The sequence below is a fragment of the Anastrepha obliqua genome, chromosome 3, assembly GCF_027943255.1.
Source record: "Anastrepha obliqua isolate idAnaObli1 chromosome 3, idAnaObli1_1.0, whole genome shotgun sequence".
Lineage (NCBI taxonomy): Eukaryota > Metazoa > Arthropoda > Insecta > Diptera > Tephritidae > Anastrepha > Anastrepha obliqua.
Window position 1 is genome coordinate 54,348,602 of NC_072894.1, and position 24,042 is coordinate 54,372,643.

Consider the following 24,042-nt stretch of genomic DNA (forward strand, 5'->3'; position numbering starts at 1 on the left):
AAAAAAAAGCCGATTACTCATACAGAAAAAAAGTTATTACGTTTTGTTTTTGTAGCACGATTCGTGCGCCACCCTGTATATGGATCAGATGATATTTGAAGATGATGCATCACATCTTCATTCGTAGAAATGCGGGAACTTTTACGCGAATGAAATTGCCGACAGTTTCTGTAATTCTTATTCATGGCTTCTTGAGCTTCTTCAGATAACATTCCTGTAAAACAAAATATTAATAGTTGTGATTAAATATAAACATTTATCAAACAATAATATAGCAAGAAAACATACCTATTGGCAATATAGCCTCAGATACAATTTTACTGTCATGAATCAAAACTTTATGTACAGTAATGGGCATATAATACCACGCATAAAGTTCTACATATAATTTTGCAGTGTCCATGCAATAGACGTGGAACTTGTTGGTATCTATAGGTTTCGTACTATTTATGGTATTTAAAATAATTTTAAATCGGTGAATTAAATTTTTATTAACACCAGTTATGTCAGCCGTTGTTTCTGGATTTTCAAAAAATCTTCGAGAAACATTTCCATCATTGGTTGTACCCATACCCTGCTTAACAATATCAACTTTTAATCCCAGTACTGATCTAAAATTTCTTTGAATTTCTTTTTTAGTTTCTTCCTTCTGTTCTTTTGTATGTTCATTTGTCCTCCATGCTGCAAAATTTTTATTATATGCGATGTGCAAAATACACTCCATAAATTTAATTCTCGCATGAAGCGGAGAAATTCCAAATTTCAAAGATTCAGCTGAATTTTCTCTTAAAATCACAGCATTTAAATCGTTCATTTCAGTGGGCTTTGCTCCACATATAAAACAAACTGCGATAGAGGAACTTTTACTAACAGTTGTAGCAACTTTCCCATCTATCATCGTCATCGCTAAACTATGTGATAATGTAAATTTCCTATTAAACACCTCAATTTCAGAATTTTTCAAATTTTGAATTCCATTATTCATTCTATTTACTTCGCTATTTATAACATTTGCGGTTTCTTTTACAAATTCAAATTTGATAGGCCTGCAAAGTCTAGTTGAAGATGGATCTGAATTACTCCAACACATATATAAATCATTTTGACAATCAATTAATGTCAATGGCACAAGAGACGTTAAAAACATATTTTTATCTGATAAATTTTCATCAGAGAATCGTTGATGGTATTCGCTGTGCCCAGATGACCCACCACAGCCCCATTTGCTTAATAAACGCAACTGATGTGGAAACTCTTCAACCTCACATTGCGATTTAGATTTAAAAATTCTTGAAACTGTGTGATCAAGTAATTGTTGTAATCCAACACTACTACAATTTTCCTCAACCGTAATATTAGCAGGATAAAATTGCTTTTTAACTGCCAAAATTTGTTTATAATTTGGAAAAATATCACAACCGATTTCTTTGGCTGAGCTTCTTAAAATTTCATACTGGTGCTTTGATAATGCAGCATCTAAGTGCTTTTTCAGGTGTCAACGATTTAAAATTTTCTTCTTTATTACATCTTTTAGCTGCAGACACTATCAGCTCTTCAGAATAATTTTCACAAATTTGTTTTATTTTAGTCCTCTTAGTTCTCTCATGACTTTCTTCAAATGAAATACAAGGTCTTCCACGTTTGGCTGAAAGCGAAGTACAGTGCACTCGCGATAACTCGAATAGCCGCTAAGTCGAACGACGTGCTAACTCGAACACATTTTTTTCCCTATTGACTACTTTGTAACTCGAACAAAAAAACAAATTTATTTGTACACACATTCTTTTCAAACATGTACATTTTGTACATACATACATATGTAATAGTATATGTATATAAATTATATGTATACTAGTGTATTGTCCATATGAATATTTCGACGTTAATATCCCGTTATGGGAACAACATCTTGCATTGACCAAATTGCTTTAAATTTGTCATTTGTAGTGTAACAGTGCACGCGAGTAATGGATCGTAAAAGGTTGAAGTGTTTAACATTAAAAGAGAGGGCTGAAGTTCTTAACAAAATTAAACGTGGACGTAGTGTTACTTCTTTAGCGAAGGAATATGGGGTAGCCAAGTCCACCATAAGTCTTATAAAAAAGAAAGATAAGGCAATTTTAAAAGCAGTAAACAACACGTTTTTAGGTCCTGGGAAGAGGAGAACTTTAAAAGCTTCTGAGTTTCCTAAAATGGAAGCCGCTTTATACAAATGGTTTCTGTCCCAAAGAAAAAAGAATTACTCAATAAGTGGACTCATCTTGAAAGAAAAAGCGAAAGCTTTTCATACCCAGTTGTGTGGGGAAAATTCTAAATTTTTTGCCAGTGACGGGTGGCTTCAAAACTTTAAGAAACGTTATGGAGTACGCTTGTTCAAAATTTCTGGAGAAAAACTGTTATCACAGCCAGAGCTGGTAGACCCTTTCAAAATGGCTTTACAAGAAAAAATACAGGAAATGGAGATATGTGCCGACCAAATCTATAACGCCGACGAGTCCGGATTGTACTGGAAACTTCTTCCTGAGAAAACTTATGTTTCGTTGTCGGAAAAACAAGCACCGGGAAGAAAGTCTGAAAAGCAGCGTTTTACATTTATGGCATGCACTAACGCTACCGGCAACCATAAGCTTAAACTTCTCGTTATTGGCAAAGCAAGAAATCCTCGTGTTTTCAAAAATTTTAACTGTCCGGTGGAATACAAAAATTCCAAATCAGCCTGGATGACTTCGGCGATTTTCAAAGACTGGTTTCATAATTCGTTCGTGCCGCAGGTAAAATCCAGATTCATTAAAACAATTTTTTTAACCAAGTTAAATGACTCTAATATTTAGGTAAGAAAATATTTGAAAGAGGGGTGACTACCTGAGAAGGCTCTTCTTCTAATTGATAATGCCCCATCACATCCCAACGAAATCGAATTAAAGTCCGAGGATGGTTTAATTTTAACTATGTTTATGCCGCCGAATGTGACACCATTGATCCAGCCAATGGACCAAAATGTAATTCGTATAACGAAACTATACTACAGAAATTTTCTACTGGCTTCCATTTTCAACAATAATTGCGATATAACCGAATCTATGAAAAAAATTAATTTAAGAGATTCAGTAACTTTATTAGATGCAGCTTGGAGTCGGTTAGAAAAGGAAACTGTATCCAAATGTTGGAAAAACATTTTGAGTTTTGATAACTTAGGCGACTCTGATGAAGATAATATTCCATTGAGCGTTTTAAAAAAACAATTGTTGGAAGAAAACCAGATAGTAACAGACTCTATTCTTAATAAGCTTAACAATTTAGCCCCACAGGTATTCTGACTGGAATATATATTATGTTTTAAAACTTTGACTTCTTTATGAAAAACATAATTTACAGGTCGAATTTACGCTTCATGATGTTAACAAATGGAATGATGGTGCCGAATTTACCGACACAGAAGACATAATTGAAACTAGTGATTCTGAGTCTGAGTTTAACAATACAACTGAGACATGTGAGCGGATATCATCTGAGGAGGCAGTTAGCTCTATCAATAAGGTAATTCAGTGGGCCACAACTGAACAAGTAAGCCCCGCAAAGGTTAACACTCTTCAATTGCTGCGTGAAAAAGCAATATTCAACATTGCTGCAGGCAAGAAAAGACAAACACACATTACAGCTTTCTTTTCGGCCTAACTTTTCTGTTAAAGCTGACTTTTTTGTGTAACTGACACAAAGACTGCCAAATATTTGATGAAAAATATTGAAACGAATTCATTATTTTAAACATATTCATGTTCATATCCATATGTAAATAAATAAATAAATTTAATTGAAAAAAATCGATATCGAAGACTGTTTTTTTAACATAGCACACTCAATTGATAAGTCGAACAAATTCGATAAATCGAACAGCGCCTGTTTTAATTAGTTCGAGTTATCGCGAGTGCACTGTACTTGGCTGCTCAATATTCAAAACGTTTTTATTTATCGTATAAAGCCGTGAAAGCCATTGTTTATTATCAATTAAAAACCTGGATTTAATGCGCGCACTTTTGTTCCACTTTAATTTAAATTTTGGATAGAAATATTTTATTAAAAATTTGCGAAAATTTTTGTCTCAGACAAATTATAATTTGCTGATATGACACCAACAACAACGTCAATATCTTTATCCCTATCGAACAATAGTTCAACAATCGCATTATAACGAATATTAGATTTATCCATAACTTTAATAAATTTCTAAACACTTTATATTAAACTTGTATTAACTGTCACTGTCACAAAGATAATAATGCAAGCATATTTATACTTTAATCCATAACGGACAATTGACGATTCACCGCCAACTCATTAAGAACTCACTTCTGTGTACTCTCCCACCACTCGCTTTGGCGACAAGACTCGCTCCGACTATTGCACGTAAACATATGCATAGCGCGCAGTGTGAATTTCGCGCATGGTTGTTTGTGGTTTTTGTTGTGTATAAATCGCTGTGCTAAGCTGTGCTATGTCTTGTTTTCTTTAAATAAATAACAAGCATTCAAATATAGCACTTTGAACTCCCATATTTCAAGTATGTTGTCATACCTTAACTTTGACATACTGTGTACAGAAAAATAAAAAAGATTATGGTCTAAAATTTTAAAACAACAATTCTTAATTAGTTGTTAATAAATTTTGAAAATTTCATGCAAATCGAACGATGTGAAAAAAATTCATTTATGGCCGCAGTCTACATGAAAAGTTCCCACTGTGCGCCATGGTAATAATATAGAAAAAGACAGTGAGCAAAACCTTGGCATTTGGTCGAACTTGGAGTACTTTTTTTGGTCTTGGCTCTCCAGGAATCTTTCATTGGGACGATTTTAAGCAAATCTGGATCATTGTTGACGTCATTCAACGAGCTTCACTGCCACACGCTTCATGCCCAAAATTTCCGAAAAGATTGCGTGGTATGCGTCAACCGATATGACGACAACCTCAGTAACTTCCAACTTCTCAAAATGTGATTCGACGATTCTCCATAACAATTTTCTTCACTTGCATCGAGAGCGAGCATCGTCATTCATATCTTCTCGACCTTCTGTGAAAAGTTTGTACCACCTCACAGTGGTTCCGCCATAGGACATTGGATGAAAATAGTCATGTTAAAATTATGCAGCAATATTTAGCTAAATGTTAGTTCATTAGGCGTAGTAATTTAGAGTACAAAAGAAATTTCAACTGCACAAACAATTCACTTATAATTGTGCCTCCAAAGTAAGAGAATTTGAAAAGTGATAGTTAGCGTGGTCTCCGCAGTTCCGGGAAGTGTTATTGTTCTAAGCATTACTGTGTTTATGTCCTTTTGTACAATGGAAATTCAAATTGAAGGTATGTACGACATGTTAAACGTTTTGTTATCTTTTTTAATTATTATTTAATAGGTTTTCAGACCGTACGAAATAGGTACTATAAAATTTGCCGTTTATTTTTGAAGTGAAAACTTCTTTAGAATCGTTGGGAGTAATTTGAGAAAAAGTGAAACGAAAAAAGCGACACTCTTGGCTACGAATATTGCATATAAACGTAGCGATGAACTAAATAACTTTTAGGGCAGCGCCGACAGCATGGCGCGGTAGCCAAGCGGCTAGCAATGTGAGCTTCCGATCCAAAATTCTTGGTTCGAATCACAAGAAAAAAATTTTTTTATACAGTTATTTTATTTTATTTTATGATATGTTTATGAGGAGCTTTTTTTCATGGCAGAAATACACTCGGTGTTTTGCCATTGCCTGCTGAGGGGTGAGCGCTATTAGAAAAATAGTTTTCCTTAATTTTGGTGTTTTCACCGAGATTCGAACTGACGTTCTCTCTGTGAATTCTGAATAGTAGTCATGCACCAACCCATTCGGCTACGGCGTTTGTTTAATTTTACTGATGCAAAAATGAGGAAAAATATATGAATAAAGTTTGCTTACTGTTTACACATTTTCCAAAGGTGACGGAGAACCAAAAAAAGAGTCGATTTTCAAACAAATACGAGTGCATATGTGTAACTGTGTTAGAGTTTCGGTCACGCCCCAGCAAAACCTGCGTGCATATGTGTTTGTAACATTCAAAAAAATGTAATTGTGTTAGAGTTTCGGTCACGCAGGTTTTGCTGGGGACGCTCATAATAGCAACCGCGTGTGTATTTTTATATTCGTAAATATTTTCATTTTTAAATATTTACCGCAATTATGCCGAAAAATAATACAGAAAAGTGTGAAAAAAAAATCAATAAATAGCATCACGGAATTTATTCACGAAAATTTAATAAAGTATACACCAGCAGTATCGCGGATACTTAGAAAAGATTATAATAAAGTTCCAATGATTTTAAGTGGCGATTTTAACGTAAATTTTGCATTGGACACAGCGGTTCCTTTAATTGACGTTCTCAATACGACATTCAATTTAAAAATGTGTAACAATCGCACTGAATCGACAACACGATCAAAAACAACCATTGACGCGGTATTTCAAAGATATGTTGACAACATCGAAACCAAAGCATTTGTATCATATTTTAGCTATCATAAGCTACTCGTATCATTTGTTGAAATTGAAAACATTGAGGATGAATAATAATAAAATGAAGAAAATAAAATATGAACTTTATAGCAATATTATAATGAACCTATAATTATCCCGCTCCTAATGCTGCTTTCGTCTTATTCTCTCTCAGTTTGTTTTACGGAAGGTTTCACTTCTATCGCGTCTAACCGTTAGACTGGTATTTTTTTTTTTATGAGAAGTTTGTAAAGTTTTAACTAAGTTCGCACGAATCTGCACAAATGAAACATACATTAAAATATTCTTACGTATGTCCTCTTTAAGGAAAAACAATTTCCAGCTGCGATGACCTGCGAGTGTGCTTGATATAGGGTCTAATCTGTACCTATGTGTACCTATGTTACCCAACAGGAATTGGCGTTACAGAATCATCTGCCGAAATTAATTTACAATGTTTGTTGGACCACACTTGCTCTCGAATTCTCGAATCTCAAAAACCAGTATTGGTAAATACATCTGAATCAAGTTGCACTGAGTATGAATTAGTAGGTAAATGGGGTTTCGATGGCAGCACTAGACAGAGCGAATACAAGCAAAGTTTTTCTGATCCGAGAACGGAAGATGGAAGTTTAATTGTTACATCTTATGTACCCTTGAAATTAATTTGTAAATCGATTACCTCTGACCCAGATGAGATAATTTGGAAAAACCCTCGACCATCCTCCACAAGGTTTTGTCGGCCTATACGTTTTCAATTTGCTAAAGAAATTTGTATTCAAGAAGAAGAGCATTTTAAAAAAGCTATTAGTGACTTGAATCCGACTGTTGTTAAAATCGATAACCATAGTTCTAAAGTAAGTCATTCTTTACAATTAACTATGGTTGATGGTAAAGTGTGCTGTGCTCTTAGTGACTCATCTACGAGTAAATGTTATATTTGTGGTGCGACACCTAAAGAAATGACTTAGAAAAGTGTAGAAATAAACAAGTAAACTCCAGTAGATTTGAATTCGGTTTATCACCCCTGCATTCTTGGATTCGATTTTTTGAATACTTTATTCATGTTTCTTATAAAATCGAATTTAAAAGGTGGCAAGCACGTTCATCTGATTAAAAATCACTTTTAGCTAAGAGAACGGAATTTGTTCAGAGGGAGTTTAGAGAACAATTAGGCTTGATAGTTGACAAACCGCGAATTGGAGGAAGTGGCACCTCTAATGATGGAAATACAGCACGAAAATTTTTCATTCATTCAACCATATCATCCGAAACCACAGGAATAGTCAAACACGTTATAGACAGATGTAGTTATCTCCAATGTCTTTCATCTGGTTTTAAAATTAATTCGAATAAATTCAAAATATACGCACTAGACACTGCTAAAATTCTAGTTAGTAAATATTCATGGTTAATTTACCTGTATCAGTTCATAAAGTGCTCATTCATGGGTCGGAGGTGATCGATCATTGTTTATTATCAATTGGAGAATTATCAAAGGAGGCAGCTGAATCATGTAATAAATTAGTGAAACAATTCAGACGTGACAATACCAGAAAGCACTCAAGAACTGTAACTAACACGGATCTTTTGCACAGGCTTCTTCTTAATTCCGATCCATTTATATCTAGTCTACGAAAATTACCATGTAAAAAGAAATCTATGATGTCAAGAGAAGTGTTAAATTTATTGAGTTAAAAAATTTGTACTTCTAAGTTCATTAACTTCTTTGGAAGTGAATATTTCATTGTTTTCATAAATAAGAATAAGTTAACTGGCATCAAAGTATACTTTATGCTCATCCTTTCGGAATATAATGTTTTTTTCTCTATTATTGTTTATAATTTAAGATTTATGCAAAACTTTAAATGAAACAAAAAAAGTTTATATAAAAAATGTGTATACCTAATTTTCCTTTGACTTTTTATATTAATTATATATTACTTTATTATATATTATTATTATATTATTATATCTTACTAGCAAACCCGGCCCCCTTCGCTGGGCACACTAAAATAGAATAGATATGGCTTAGAACAGAAAATATATGATTTTCATATTATTTATTTCTTTATTCTTTATTCAAGCGCTTTGGCATAAACAATATTTTTTGTTTTTCTATTTGTTTTTGAGTAAATATAAAAAATAAATTGAAAATCAGGAAAAAAGAAGATTGTTTTTAAATTTCAAATCAACGCATATGAATAAACAATCGTCTTTTTTCCTGATCATCCATGAATTTTTCGTTTCAATTTATATGTTTTATTAAGCATTGGAGCTTTTTTAACCATTATACATTTATATTTTTCAAAAAAAAAAAAACGAAAAAAATTGTTTTTTCCACGAACACATAATTTCATTCGGATTTCACATTAAATTTTCAAATTTCGTAAGAAATTATTCACTGTTCCAAAATCCACTCCAAAAACATTCACAAACAATTTTTACATGTTGCACTTACGTTTTTTCCTTATGGCATCCAAATCAGAAAGAAATATTGACACATTGTAACTCACACTGTCAATTTGACAGTTCAGTTCCGCCCCAAGCGTTAAAAAAGTAAGCGACATTATGGCTGGCTCAAAAGAACGCTGTACCCGTTGCCAGTGCTCCGAATTACAACCAAACTTTACGAAACCCATTTTCAATACTTACTTAACAATGTGCGTAAGTTTGGTTTAATTCGGTGCAAAGACACGGCGGGTCCACGTTTTGGCATATATTTCGAGACCCTAGTCATCAATAGGTATGAAAATTACCCCGTATTAAAGCACTTATCAACAGCTTTCATTTGATATCCATATTGTACATACACAACCAAAGGCTACCCGGGTCCACGTTTTGACCTATATCTCGAGACCCCAGTCATGTAGCGGCATGAAAAATACTCTGTACTAAAGCATTCACCAACAGTTTCAATTTGATATCCATATTGTACAAACACATTCTATGCTCCACGTTTTGGTCTCTATCTCGAGACCCTAGTCACGGAGCGGATGGAAATACTCTGAACTAAAGCATTCACCAACAGCTTCCATTTGATACCCATATTGTACATACACATCCGAAGGTTACCCGGGTCCACGTTTTGACCTATATCTCGAGACCCTATCTACCAATAGGTATCCAAACTATACGGAAACCATTTTCAATACCTCCTTAACAATGTGTGTAAGTTTGGTTTAATTCGGTGCAAAGACACGGCGGGTCCACGTTTTGGCATATATTTCCAGACCCTAGTCATCAATAGGTATGAAAATTACCCCGTATTAAAGCACTTATCAACAGCTTTCATTTGATATCCATATTGTACAAACACATTCTAGGGTCCACGTTTTGGTCTCTATCTCGAGACCATAGTCACGGAGCGGATGGAAATACGCTGAACTAAAGCATTCACCAACAGCTTCCATTTGATACCCATATTGTACATACACGTCCGAAGGTTACCCGGGGCCACGTTTTGACCTATATCTCGAGACCCTATCTACCAATAAGTATTCAAACTATACGGAAATCATCTTCAATACCTACTTAACAATGTGTGTAAGTTTGGTTTAATTCGGTTCAAAGACACGACGGGTCCACGTTTTGGCATATATTTCGAGACCCTAGTCATCAATAGGTATGAAAATTACCCCGTATTAAAGCACTCATCAACAGCTTTCATTTGATATCCATATTGTACATACACAACCAAAGGTTACCCGGGTCCACGTTTTGGCATATATTTCGAGACCCTAGTCATCAATAGGTATGAAAATTACCCCGTATTAAAGCACTCATCAACAGCTTTCATTTGATATCCATATTGTACATACACAACCAAAGGTTACCCGGGTCCACGTTTTGACCTATATCTCGAGACCCCAGTCACGGAGCGGCATGAAAAATATTCTGTACTAAAGCATTCACCAACAGCTTCAATTTGATACCCATATTGTACATACACATCCGAAGGTTACCCGGGTCCACGTTTTGACCTATATCTCGAGCCCTATCCACCAATAGGTATCCAAACTATACGGAAACCATCTTCAATACCTTCTTAACAATGTGTGTAAGTTTGGTTTAATTCGGTGCAGACACGGCCGGTAAACGAACACACACAAAAAGTTGACTTTATTTTATATATAAGATTTTTTTCAGTTTGTGTCCGAAAAATCCAAATATCTTACGGAACCCTATTTTTTTCCAAAATAAAATTTAATCCATGTTACTCGTGGATAATGTAGTTTTCGAATGGTGAAAGAATTTTTAAAATCGGTCCAGTAGTTTTTGAGCCTATTCGTTACAAACAAACAAACAAACAAACAAACAAAGTTTTCCTCTTTATAATATTAGTATAGATATATATTCTTATTATATAATATATATATTACTTTTTATATGTCTTAATGTTTTTTTAACAAATAAAATAATTTCTCAACTTAAAAACGTACTAAAAAGTCATTTATCACGCCAAAAGTTCTTATGACCGCTCTTCCTACGCGGCGGGACCACTGTGCACCTGTTAAAAATTGTTTCACTTAGAGTACTCTCACCGTACACCACTGTCAACATTTCAAGTGTTTTTGAGCTCTTAACTCCAATCGTCGAACACGCTTATTTATGCCTCTCACAAGCAAACTAAAAATGCTATATTGCTAAAACCGTGAACATATCTTCGAGACGAATGTACCAACATAAAAAAAACTAATAATCGAAGGTCGAATGTACGTAGCCCGCGAAATTTGAAAATTCCCTTTAGTTTTTGAACACACCTCGTACTTATATACATCGAGAAATAACCTTACTGAATGCAGTTTTTTCAGGTTATTTAAAATATTTGTTGTCATAAATTTAAAAAAATATAAATTAAAATTTTCTCAAAACTCGAAATTATTATTTTTTTTTCTTTAATTCTATTTAATTTATATGAAAATCATATCACAAATGATGCCGGAGTCTGCTTTAGCAAATGATTTCATTTTGATTTAAAACTATGATATTTATTAGCTATGTATTGGTAGGATTAAAATAGAATGACATCTGTTTGCATTTTTTGCCTTGCCCTACTCATAAGTCAGTGTTGAGTGTAATAAATAGGAACATAACCTTTGTTCCGTTCCGAATGTTTTCCCTTCCACCCTACACATTAATGAATTGCGATTCTGTTACCTTGATTTCCGTTTGCTTGCGTATTTCTAAAAATATCCTAGTCATCTAGAAATGAAATTGTAGAGCAAGCGAATTATTCATATACTTTCTTATTGAACGATTTCATATTCAGTTCTCTTACATCCTTGTCCTGCATAACTGTAAAGTCTTGACTCGTTATCGGCTCGTTTGCTTGCTGGTAACTAGAAAAATATTACGCTGTACGACTTAAGAATACTTAAAATGTGAGTTAATATCAATTCTACCTTTCTGTCAACATATTATCAGGGCTGATGAAGAATGATTACGAAGAGAAGAGAAAATATTTATGAGTTCAAATTAGCTAGCATACCTTTTTGAGTGATATTTTGTTTGAATTTTTCTTCGCTTCATACCAAAACTTCTATAATTATGGTAAATAACTTGAAAACCAAGACTAGCTATATATCGGGTGTTTTTTAGTTGCATGAGAAATTTACTCTGAAAAAAATAAATGTGTTCGCGAAATTTATAGAACACCAGCGGCATCATCGATTTTTATTTATTTTGAAAGGAGGAAGGAACTGCCATGCTGGCTGAATTTTTGTTTCCAAAAATTAATCACCATTGTGCCATACGGACAGATTTATTGGAAAAAGTAGTCAATAATTGGACTGATCTAATGGACCATGTAACTCATAGCCGTTGCGGACATATTATGGAAATCATAATCAAAAAATAAATGCCAAAAAGTTATCTACCAGATTATACAATAGTACAAACTACTTTAGACGGCTAAAAATTAGAAAGACCCTTGTATAATTTTTTCAGTTATTATTTTAGTTATTTGAGTATTTACAAAGAAAAAAACTGATTTGAAAAATTGAAGAAATGAGGCATTAATCGCGAACACCTTCCATTTAACGGAAATGTTTGAAGAATTTCCTTGAACGTGATCTCTCTTTTAGAAATACAGCAGAAATATTCGCATATCTAGCACTTCCTCTTCTTGATTGGCGCGATAAGAATCTAGCACTTACTTACTTGCTATTTTTATATTGCTTAAGGGGACCCGGTAGTCTAGAAATTTCAAAAAATCGATTTTTTTCGATATTTCGAAATTATAGTATCTTAAGAATATACTGTGAAATTTTCATGCGGGAATTCTCAATATTATATATTAGCTTCTACAGCTCACTAACTAGGTAGAGAGCGGTCCGCGCTCCTAGACCCCAAACTTTAAACTCATTTATCTCGAACCGACCTTTTTCTGTCTGGTGTTGTAAAAAAAAAAACAAAAAAAAACTACTCAACTGAATCTTCGGAAATTGTAATATGTTGTTCACAACATCAATGGCTATCGCGCGTGTTAGAATCATATTATTATTTCAATTATTTCGTATTTTTTGATTAAAAACCTGAAAAAAAAACGATTTTTAGAGTGCCAAATTCAAAACCGCGCCATTTTGTCCATGTTTTTTATTCTAGTAGCCGGGCATAGCTACATTCATACTGATTAATAATCTTTTTGATTTTTGTGTTTCAGATAAATAGCAGAGCTAAAATGGACAACACCGTCTAGGTCTAATTTTTCGGGAGGGTCAACTTCAGCGTAATTTTTAAAATTATTAAAATTAAAAAAAAAAAATTTATTTTTGTACGTAAAAAAAAGTTAAATAAAAAGGGTGAAAATTTAAATACAGTTTTACAGTTTTTCAGTTTTTTTTATTGTAAAAAAATTGCTTAAAATACGCTAAATTTTCGAGCTCTAGACCACCGGTACCGCTTAAGGAATTATACCACTGTAGAAATTTCGAAAATCGATTGCTGGTGTTTTGCTTAAAAGATGCCCGAGTACCTTAAAAATAACATAATCAAAAGATTTGTAGGCTGAAAATTGTCGAAATACTTTTATTTTGATTTTGATGTAGTCAGTCCGTACCGTACCGAAAACTTTATCGTGTCGGCCCGATTTACTTCAAATTTTAATTGTATATTCTTGCGATATAAAGTCCCATTACAGTCCTCTTAACATTCATATGCAATAAAAAGCTCAGAGGTACGCGGCTATAAATTTGTATGATAAAAATAATCAGTGCCTTGTCTACTATCATCTATCCATATCATTTCATTCGCAAAAATACTGTCGAACAATGTGAACGCTATTAAGGAAAGAATGTAATAATATATAGTGTACTCATCCTATCGGAAAATTTATACTTTTTGCAATCATATTTGACACTTGTGAACTAAACAGCTTCAGTAAACAAACGGACAAGCAATAGATTGCGTAAAGTTCAAAATAAAAACTTCATCACTCAAAATCATGTTTTTTTTGTTTATTTATGAGTAATTTATTTATTTATGAGTAATTTTGCACCACCTTGTACAACCGCTTTACAAATAAAGTTGAAATCAAACTTGTCAAAAAATAAATAAATTTATTCATCCAAAAGTTAAAACTAAATATAGTAAAAAATTTAAAAACGGGCGTGGTTTTTATATCGGCTCTAAATTAGACTCCCTTCAATGGTTGTGTACGCACATTTTTATACACATCCATGCAGTCTTAACTATGTATAAATTGCGATAAGCTTTAAATAAGTATCATATTTGCAAAGGTCAGAAATTAATAGCTTAGTGAAAATTAGTATCTTAAACTCATTAACTAATTTCACTATCAATTAACCGCATATCTATACTAATATTATAAAGAGGAAAACTTTGTTTGTTTGTTTGTTTGTTTGGTTGTAATGAATAGGCTCAAAAACTACTGGACCGATTTTAAAAATTCTTTGACCATTCGAAAGCTACATCATCCACGAGTAACATGGATTATATTTTATTTTGGAGATAGGGCTCGAGATATAGGTCAAAACGTGGACCCGGGTAACCTTCGGATGTGTATGTACAATATGGGTATCAAATGGAAGCTGTTAGTGAATGCCTTAGTCCAGAGTATTTTTCATGCCGCTCCGTGACTAGGATCTCGAGATAGAGACCAAAACGTGGACCCTAGAATGTGTTTGTACAATATGGATATCAAATTGAAGCTGTTGGTGAATGCTTTAGTACAGAGTATTTTTCATGCCGCTACTTGACTGGGGTCTCGAGATATAGGTCAAAACGTGGACCCGGGTAACCTTCGGACGTGTATGTACAATATGGGTATCAAATGAAAGCTGTTGGTGAATGCTTTAGTACAGAGTATTTTTCATGCCGCTACATGACTGGGGTCTCGAGATATAGGTCAAAACGTGGACCCGGGTAACCTTCGGACGTGTATGTACAATATGGGTATCAAATGGAAGCTGTTGGTGAATGCTTTAGTTCAGCGTATTTCCATCCGCTCCGTGACTATGGTCTCGAGATAGAGACCAAAACGTGGACCCTAGAATGTGTTTGTACAATATGGATATCAAATTGAAGCTGTTGGTGAATGCTTTAGTACAGAGTATTTTTCATGCCGCTACATGACTGGGGTCTCGAGATATAGGTCAAAACGTGGACCCGGGTAACCTTCGGACGTGTATGTACAATATGGGTATCAAATGGAAGCTGTTGGTGAATGCTTTAGTTCAGCGTATTTCCATCCGCTCCGTGACTATGGTCTCGAGAAAGAGACCAAAACGTGGACCCTAGAATGTGTTTGTACAATATGGATATCAAATGAAAGCTGTTGATAAGTGCTTTAATACGGGGTAATTTTCATACCTATTGATGACTAGGGTCTGGAAATATATGCCAAAACGTGGACCCGCCGTGTCTTTGCACCGAATTAAACCAAACTTACACACATTGTTAAGGAGGTATTGAAAATGGGTTTCGTAAAGTTTGGTTGTAATTCGGAGCACTGGCAACGGGTACTGCGTTCTTTTGAACCAGCCATAATGTCGCTTACTTTTTTAACACTTGGGGCGGAACTGAACTGTCAAATTGACAGTGTGAGTTACAATGTGTCAATATTTCTTTCTGATTTGGATGCCATAAGGAAAAAACGTAAGTGCAACATGTAAAAATTGTTTGTGAATTTTTTTGGAGTGGATTTTGGAACAGTGAATAATTTCTTACGAAATTTGAGAATTTAATGTGAAATCCGAATGAAATTATGTGTTCGTGGAAAAAAATTTTTTTTTCGTTTTTTTTTTTGAAAAATATAAATGGATAATGGTTAAAAAAGCTCCAATCTATATATATAAAAATGAAATGATGTTCGTTCGTCCGCATTTTTTTGGGCCGATACGAGGCCAATTTTATTCGTTCTTTTTTCATATTATAGGGATCCACTAGGGGAAGGTTTTTAGCAAAAAAAAATTTCTTTTAAATATTTTCTTCATATAAAAAAAAGAAAAAATCAAAATATTGTCCAAAACAAAACTTGCTCGATTGTTAGATTAAAGTAAGTTTCGAATCGACATTCATTTTATGTGTACAACTTTTTTTGAATTTTTTGTATTTGTATTGTGATACAGAAATGTATTGTATACAGAAATTTCAAATGATTCGAATGAAAAATTTTTTTTTTTTTTTTTATTTCTTCCATAAAATATTACACCTGTCGTTAGACAATAAGTAATTTGATTTACAAAAAGATGGAATGAGAGTGATATTGAAGGGCCAATGCCCCCAAGCTCATTTAGAAGAAGTATATACATATTATTTAAAAACAAGTGGTTAACAAACAATGACATATACGATTAGTTGACAATTGATTACAAGTATTTTGCAAGATCTGTAGGTGTTTGACGGTTAAGCCGACTTTGGGTAGATTTTTCTTTATTTGGTAGTCTTCTCATCATAGGATTTGTATGCGTTAATAGTCTATTTATGTGTCTTCTGCTAGCGCTTTGTATTGTTTCATCAATAGTATCGATGTCAAGGTCGCGATGAATATCTGCGTTAGGTATGTACCAAGGTGCATAAGTTAAGGTCCTAAGTATTTATGAAAATAATGTTTCAATTCAATTGAGCAATGCGTTCTTTGACCAATTCTATATGGAAACTAGCGTACCCTCGCCCACTTCGCTAGGCGATAAATTCAATGATTTGCTGAAAGAGAATAAAATTAATACGAAACAAAGCAAATTCTTTGATACAATTTAATTCGAACTTTATTGTAACACTTTTTTGTAGACAACGTTTTTGGTTTTTCCATCTTTGGCGTAAATGAATAATGACGATGGTTTGCCTACTCGTGAGCAAGCTACATACAATTGTCCATGAGAAAAAATTGGGTATTCTAAATTAATACCGCACATTTGTAGAGACTGTCCTTGCGCTTTATTAATTGTCATAGCGAAGGCAAGGCGAATAGGGAACTGCAATCGTTTGAAATCGAATGGTAAATCCGTCGGAATCAGTGGAATTCTGGGTATCAAAACGTCTTCTCCTTGGTACTTCCCTTTCAAAATTGTTGCTTCGATAACGTTACCCATTAGCTTCTTCACAGCGAGTCTGGTACCGTTGCAAAGTCGTGGCACATTAATGTTGCGCAGCATAATAATCGGTGCTCCAATTTTTAGAATTCAGTTGCATAATTTACGACATCATCTTGATCAGTAAATTGTGTCCATTGACTTACTTATATGCAACTATGTCACCAGATATTTGATCCAAAATAGCTACATTTATATCATTTACGTCCTTATTTTTCCCAGCTAAAATTGCTCTTTCGCTGAGCCAATCATTGTTTTTGTAGTGTTGAACTATGTTTGGAAATACACTCTGTATCAATGCCTCTTTAGACTGTGCAAAAGTGCAGAAATTGTTAGGCAATGTAATCATTCCTGTTGGATCGACAGACATTGGGTCATTTCCCATTTTCAGTAATTGGTGTGAAAATTCAGCTGCTGACGGATCGTTCTGTAGTTGAACACGTACGTTTGTGGTAAGTGTAAGCGTGTTTACATGTCTCGATAAATACGATGATTTTAAACATGCATTGATTTCATCTACAGCCGTAGATTTTGGGATCACAGGTAGGGTTTGCCTGAAATCATGGCCATACGATGAGCTTACATACTTTAAGAACTTTTACCATTCCAGATGTTTTCGAAATATTGCATGTTGGTGTTTCATTTACCTGCATATTCAAAGGCAACTTTAATGCAGAATGTGCTGTGCGACCGCCTTCCAGTAATGTAGCCGCAATTCCGGAAGAAGCGAGTGCCAATGCAACGTTAATATTTGATCGAATTGTTGCTAATAGCAATGAAATCAAAAAGGTCTTTCCTGTTCCCCCAGGAGCATCCAAGAAAAACAATCCACCAGTTCCATGGCTAACATTATTCATGATTGTAACATAAACATGTTGCTGTTGTTGTGTTTAGTTCATTACAATCATAATGGTATTCACGCTCCAGTTCTCAATTTTCATTTCATTTCATTTATTGCCCAAAATCATTTTAACATAGGAGTTTACAAAGTTATGATAAAATTAGATTATTTAGCATTATCCTATCATACATTTGTATTTATCTAGGAGTTTAAAACTTATTTTTCTTTTGATATATACAATAGGTTATGATTATTATTTTGTATGTCTTTGGCATAATTTTAAAACTTATTTATATTCTCCCAAAAAGGGCTTAAAAAGGAGATAACGTATAATAAACTTCTATAATTTATTTGGCTATAAATTGATTACTGTTATAAACTAAATTTTCATAGTTGAAATTGTTCATCACGAAACGAAAACACAATCCGAAGTTCTCAATCGAGTTGTTGTAATGAATTAAACACATTTGTAATATCAAATTTAAAGAAATTGAATGACCCATGTTGCTGTTGGTGATACAATTATGAATAATGTTAGCCATAGAACTGGTGGATTGTTTTTCTTCGATGCTCCTGGGGGAACAGAAAAGACCTTTTTGATTTCATTGATATTAGCAACTTTGCATTGGCACTCGCTATTTCCGGAATTGCGGCTACATTACTTGAAGGCGGTCGCACAGCACATTCTGCATTTAAGTTGCCTTTGAATATGCAGGTAAATGAAACACCAACATGTAATATTTCGAAAACATCTGGAATGGCAAAAGTTCTTAAAGTATGTAAGCTCATCGTATGGCCATGATTTCAGGCAAACCTTACCTGTGATCCCAAAATCTGCTGCAGATGAAATCAATGCATGCTTACAATCATCGTATTTATGGAGACATGTAAACACGCTTACACGTGCTACAAACGTACGTGTTCAACTACAGAACGATCCGTCGGCAGCTGAATTTTCACACCAATTACTGAAAATCGGAAATGGCCAAATGTCTGTCGATCCAACAGGAATAATTACATTCCCTAACAATTTCTGCACTTTTGCACAGTCTAAAGAGGCATTGATTAGCTGGGAAAAATAAGGACGTAAATGATATAAATGTAGCTATTTTGGATCAAATACCTGGTGACATAGTTGCATATAAGTAAGTCAATGGCCACTATTTACTGATCAAGATGATGCCGTAAATTATGCAACTGAATTCTTAAACTCACTCGATTTGTCAGGCCTACTACCTCATAATTTACGATTAAAAATTGGAGCACCGATTATATGCTGCGCAACATTAATGTGCCACGACTTTGCAACGGTACCAGACTTTGAAAGGGAAATACAAAGAAGGAGAAGACATTTTGATACCCAGAATTCCACTGATTCCAACGGATTTACCATTCGATTTCAAACGTTTGCAGTTCCCTATTCACCTTGCCTTCGCTATGACAATTAATAGGCGCAAGGGCAAATTCTTTGATACAATTTAATTCGAACTTTATTGTAACACTTTTTTGTAGACAACGTTTTTGGTTTTTCCATCTTTGGCGTAAATGAATAATGACGATGGTTTGCCTACTCGTGAGCAAGCTACATACAATTGTCCATGAGAAAAAATTGGGTATTCTAAATTAATACCGCACATTTGTAGAGACTGTCCTTGCGCTTTATTAATTGTCATAGCGAAGGCAAGGCGAATAGGGAACTGCAATCGTTTGAAATCGAATGGTAAATCCGTCAGAATCAGTGGAATTCTGGGTATCAAAACGTCTTCTCCCTGGTACTTCCCTTTCAAAATTGTTGCTTCGATAACGTTACCCATTAGCTTCTTCACAGCGAGTCTGGTACCGTTGCAAAGTCGTGGCACATTAATGTTGCGCAGCATAATAATCGGTGCTCCAATTTTTAATCGTAAATTATGAGGTGGTAGGCCTGGCAAATCGAGTGAGTTTAAGAATTCAGTTGGATAATTTACGACATCATCTTGATCAGTAATAGTGTCCATTGACTTATACGCAACTATGTCACCAGGTATTTGATCTAAAATATCTGAATTTATATCATTGACGTCCTTATTTTTCCCAGCTAAAATTGCTCTTTCGCTGAGCCAATCATGGTTTTTGTAATGTTGAACTATATTTGGAAATACACTCTGTGTCAATGCCTCTTTCGACTGTGCAAAAGTGCAGAAATTCTTAGGCAATGTAATCATTCCTGTTTGATCGACAGGCATTTGGCCATTTCCGATTTTCAGTAATTGGTGTGAAAATTCAGCTGCTGACGGATCGTTCTGTAGTTGAACACGTACGTTTGTGGTAAGTGTAAGCGTGTTTACATGTCTCCATAAATACGATGATTTTAAGCATGCATTGATTTCATCTGCGGCCGTAGATTTTGGGATCACAGGTAACGTTTGCCTGAAATCTCCAGCCAATAAAATCATGGCACCTCCAAAGACTGCTTGGCTTCCTCGTAGATCTTTCAAAGTTCTATCAAGTGCTTCTAATGATTTCTTGTGTGCCATAGTACACTCGTCCCATACGATGAGCTTACATACTTTAAGAACTTTTGCCATTCCAGAAGTTTTCGAAATATTGCATGTTGGTGTTTCATTTACCTGCATATTCAAAGGCAACTTTAATGCAGAATGTGCTGTGCGACCGCCTTCCAGTAATGTAGCCGCAATTCCGGAAGAAGCGAGTGCCAATGCAACGTTATTATTTGATCGAATTGTTGCTAATAGCAATGAAATCAAAAAGGTCTTTCCTGTTCCCCCAGGAGCATCCAAGAAAAACAATCCACCAGTTCCATGGCTAACATTATTCATGATTGTAACATAAACATGTTGCTGTTGGTCATTCAATTTCGTTAAATTTGATGTTACAAATGTGTTTAGTTCATTACAATCATAATGGTATTCACGCTCCAATTCTCGATTGAACATATCATGCACTGGACGATTTGCTGCTGGCATGCCCAATTGTACTAACGATTTGTTTGACATCGACAAACAAATGTCGTTAATCCTTATCAATGCTTCATTGTAAATTTCCAAATTGAATTCCAACTCATAATTTGCAGTAGCTCGACGCATTTGGTTTAAAATATCATCTGCCATATAATCTTTGAAATTATTCCATAATTCCAATGGATTAGATGGGGAGCACATTGCAATTATTATCGAAAATAATGTTCGTATTTGATGTGGACTGGCTATTACAGCTGAAACGGCAAGCGTATCTTCCCAATGCTTATCATCCTCCAACAAATTTAATTTTTGACATGCTTCACGATATGTAGCGCACAATTCACCATTAATTGTTCTTAAAGCTTGGAATGATGTTGGGCCACGAACATTAACTAACAACAATCGCAGGTAAAAACACTCAGCATTATTTGGATGAACTGTATAAATGCGTCCTAATGCATCTGTTGAGAACACATTAGGATGACCTTGAACTGGTTTGCCTTGTTTTCGCCTTTGAAATGTTATCCTGGATTTATCCCATGTGAAATATTGTGGCACTTCTGCATATAGCAATGTTCTTGCAAAATTGTCCGATTGACATAAATGAAAAAAGGCAGTCAAAGTTGTAATCGGTGCACTTGTTGCTCTAAGCGCTGCATTTTCAGGAGTAAAATAAACGCGTTGGCCATTTTCAAGGTGAACCGCTAAATGAACGACTGTTGGATGTCTTTCGTGGATTGGGAATGAAAAAATTCGCCATATCGCTTCGTTACTGCTTATATAACGCCCCATTTGATATTTTTTAATCTCGTCGTTGTCATTTTGGACTGCACCGAATACAGCCATATCGCTTCCTTTATTTACATATTTGCAAATGTATTTAATTGATTTTACGGAATTACAGTATTCCACGTTAATATGCGCTTTGAATGTTTTGGACAACAATGGACAATATGGAACAATCCAACGATTGTCAACTTCAACATTTTGATTTCTCATCTTAATTATCGTTGATTTACCATTGGCATCAGTTGATCGACGACGATATGCCGGATATCCATCGTCACCTGTGACCGTATCCGAAATTAATGCTCGTGGGTATCGCTTCGAACATTTTCCATCAATCATGCACGGAGAGTTCAGATTCAATGCACCGCAAGGTCCATGTATCATATTTTTTGTGACGACTTCGAACAAATCTGGATCAATCATTTGATCCGGTATTTCAGCTGATATCACACTATCAATTTGATCCGGTGTAATTTTATCAACCAACCAAATCAAAATGTGTGCGTGCGGTAATCCCCGCTTTTGCCATTCAACGGAATACATATAACAACGCACCTCTCCAAACACTCTATGTTTGACAATAAAGTCCATAAGTGATTTTAGTTTTTGTTTGAAAATACGTGCAGTTAGGTCGTGTCGATCAATTGGGGATTGGCCAGGAAATAAATGGTCTTTGATTTCACTCCATTGCGGATTGCATGTAAAAGTAATAAACAGATCCGGCCGCCCATAAGCGCGAACATACGCCATGGCATCCTGTGCATATTCATGCATGTGTCGCGGGCTACCAGTATATGTTGCTGGTAATATGATCATTCTACCGATGTCATTCACATTTCCATCGTTATTCACTGCATCCCGTAAGTGAATGTATTCCTCGGACCGTAACTTAGTCTGGTTGAATTTGATATAGTTTAAGCGCTCGGTCTCAATTTTTGCATACATATCCACGACAAATTGGTGGAACAATCTTCTGCATTTCAGAATGTGAGATTCTTCATTTTCACGAATCATTAATCGATATGAATAATAATTCATAGCGCTAACTTTTTTATTCGTTTGTGCGCCTGAATTAAAAACAAATCACCTTTGTGAGATTATTATTATCATATGTGAATTTTTTTTCAGTTACCTGTAGCTGGGTTTATCATTTTTATATTGAAATGATAGCCATCTTCGCCTTCCCAAAATAATATTGGATATTGTAAAGCATCGTAGCAACGATGCGTTTCAGACACACGTGTTAGCTCGTTTGTTCTACGATGAAGCACAATATCACGCTTTTGAAAATCTTGGCCAACAATTACAATTGCAACATCGTCGATAGTGGGAGCATTGAATCGTCTAGAGTGTTCGCCTACAGGTACTTTGTCTGGACGAATCACAATTTTATGGTTGTCTGATGGCATTCGATCCATCGCTGTTTTGAACAATCGAACCAATAAATTATGAGCATGGAAAAATTCTGTCAGTTCTCCAACTATTGCTCGTCGAGCATTAGTGGCAATTGTACAGCGTCGATCAATTTCATCTTCGGTATTACCAATAAAATAAATTTGTAAAAACTCATAATTTGCATCCGCGAATGGTAATAAAGATCCGACTTGATGGTAAATTTGTCCTTGAATCTGTGTGGAAGAATTTGCAAAACTGTAAATTTCACAAACTTCCGTATTATAAAGACAAATTACCTTGAATGTTGGCATGAAATTATCTGTGATTATTTTCGAAGCACCAAACGATGTCATTTGAAAACAGGAATTATACGTTTGAATTTTGTCCAAAAAATGCCTTGATAATGGTGTTGTTCCCGATACAAATGAACGTAATGGTTCAGGGGGAAGTTTTAATTCCGGTAGTTTAACTTTTCCACCGGAACAACAAAGACCATCGGTTTCATTTTGAAATTTCAGTGCCTTACAATGTTTGCAAACATCAGTCATGGTTCCAATTACAACAGAATTGTGCAAACTATAATCATACAAATTATTATATGCAAACGCTGCTCCGTTGAGATTTTGTACAATTGACCTCTGTCTCCTAATACGCTGATTCATGTTCGTATTTTGTTGACCTTGCACTGCACGATTTCGTCTCATTCTTTCACGATCATTATTATTACGTGTTTCCCGTTTTTCATTCGAATGAGCAGAACGTGATCTGTCCATACGTTGTCTACTTTGCTCATTATGCTGACTTCGTTGCTCTGCAGTCTCTTCATTTCTCCTTGCAGCACGATTACGTGTATTGCGCGATTTACGGCCAAGATCAGATCGTTTCGGCATTTTTAAAAATCGTCGAAAACCACACTTTCAAAATGTTCACCTGTTCGCAATAAGGAACACTAAAAAGCATCAATAAATACTATAATAACGAAAAT

At 34.8% G+C, this 24,042-nt stretch overlaps 1 protein-coding gene across 1 annotated transcript; it reads right to left on the bottom strand.

Moving 5' to 3' along the window:
* Positions 1-181: 181 nt before the first annotated feature.
* LOC129241986 (uncharacterized) lies at positions 182-23,947 on the bottom strand. Its single transcript, XM_054878531.1, has 4 exons — positions 23,354-23,947; positions 22,795-23,290; positions 20,523-22,729; positions 182-214 (listed from the first exon to the last, which is right to left on the bottom strand). The coding sequence occupies exons 1-4, from the start codon at positions 23,945-23,947 to the stop codon at positions 182-184; spliced, it is 3,330 nt and encodes a 1,109-aa protein (XP_054734506.1).
* Positions 23,948-24,042: the final 95 nt, after the last annotated feature.

Coding starts and splice junctions, on each gene's coding strand:
- LOC129241986 (XM_054878531.1), bottom strand. CDS start 23,947: ATGCCGAAACGATCTGATCTTGGCCGTAAATCGCGCAATACACGTAAT. Junction 23,291..23,353: donor ATTTCATGCCAACATTCAAG/GTAATTTGTCTT, acceptor TCTTCCACACAG/ATTCAAGGACAAATTTACCA. Junction 22,730..22,794: donor AATGATAAACCCAGCTACAG/GTAACTGAAAAA, acceptor TTTTTAATTCAG/GCGCACAAACGAATAAAAAA.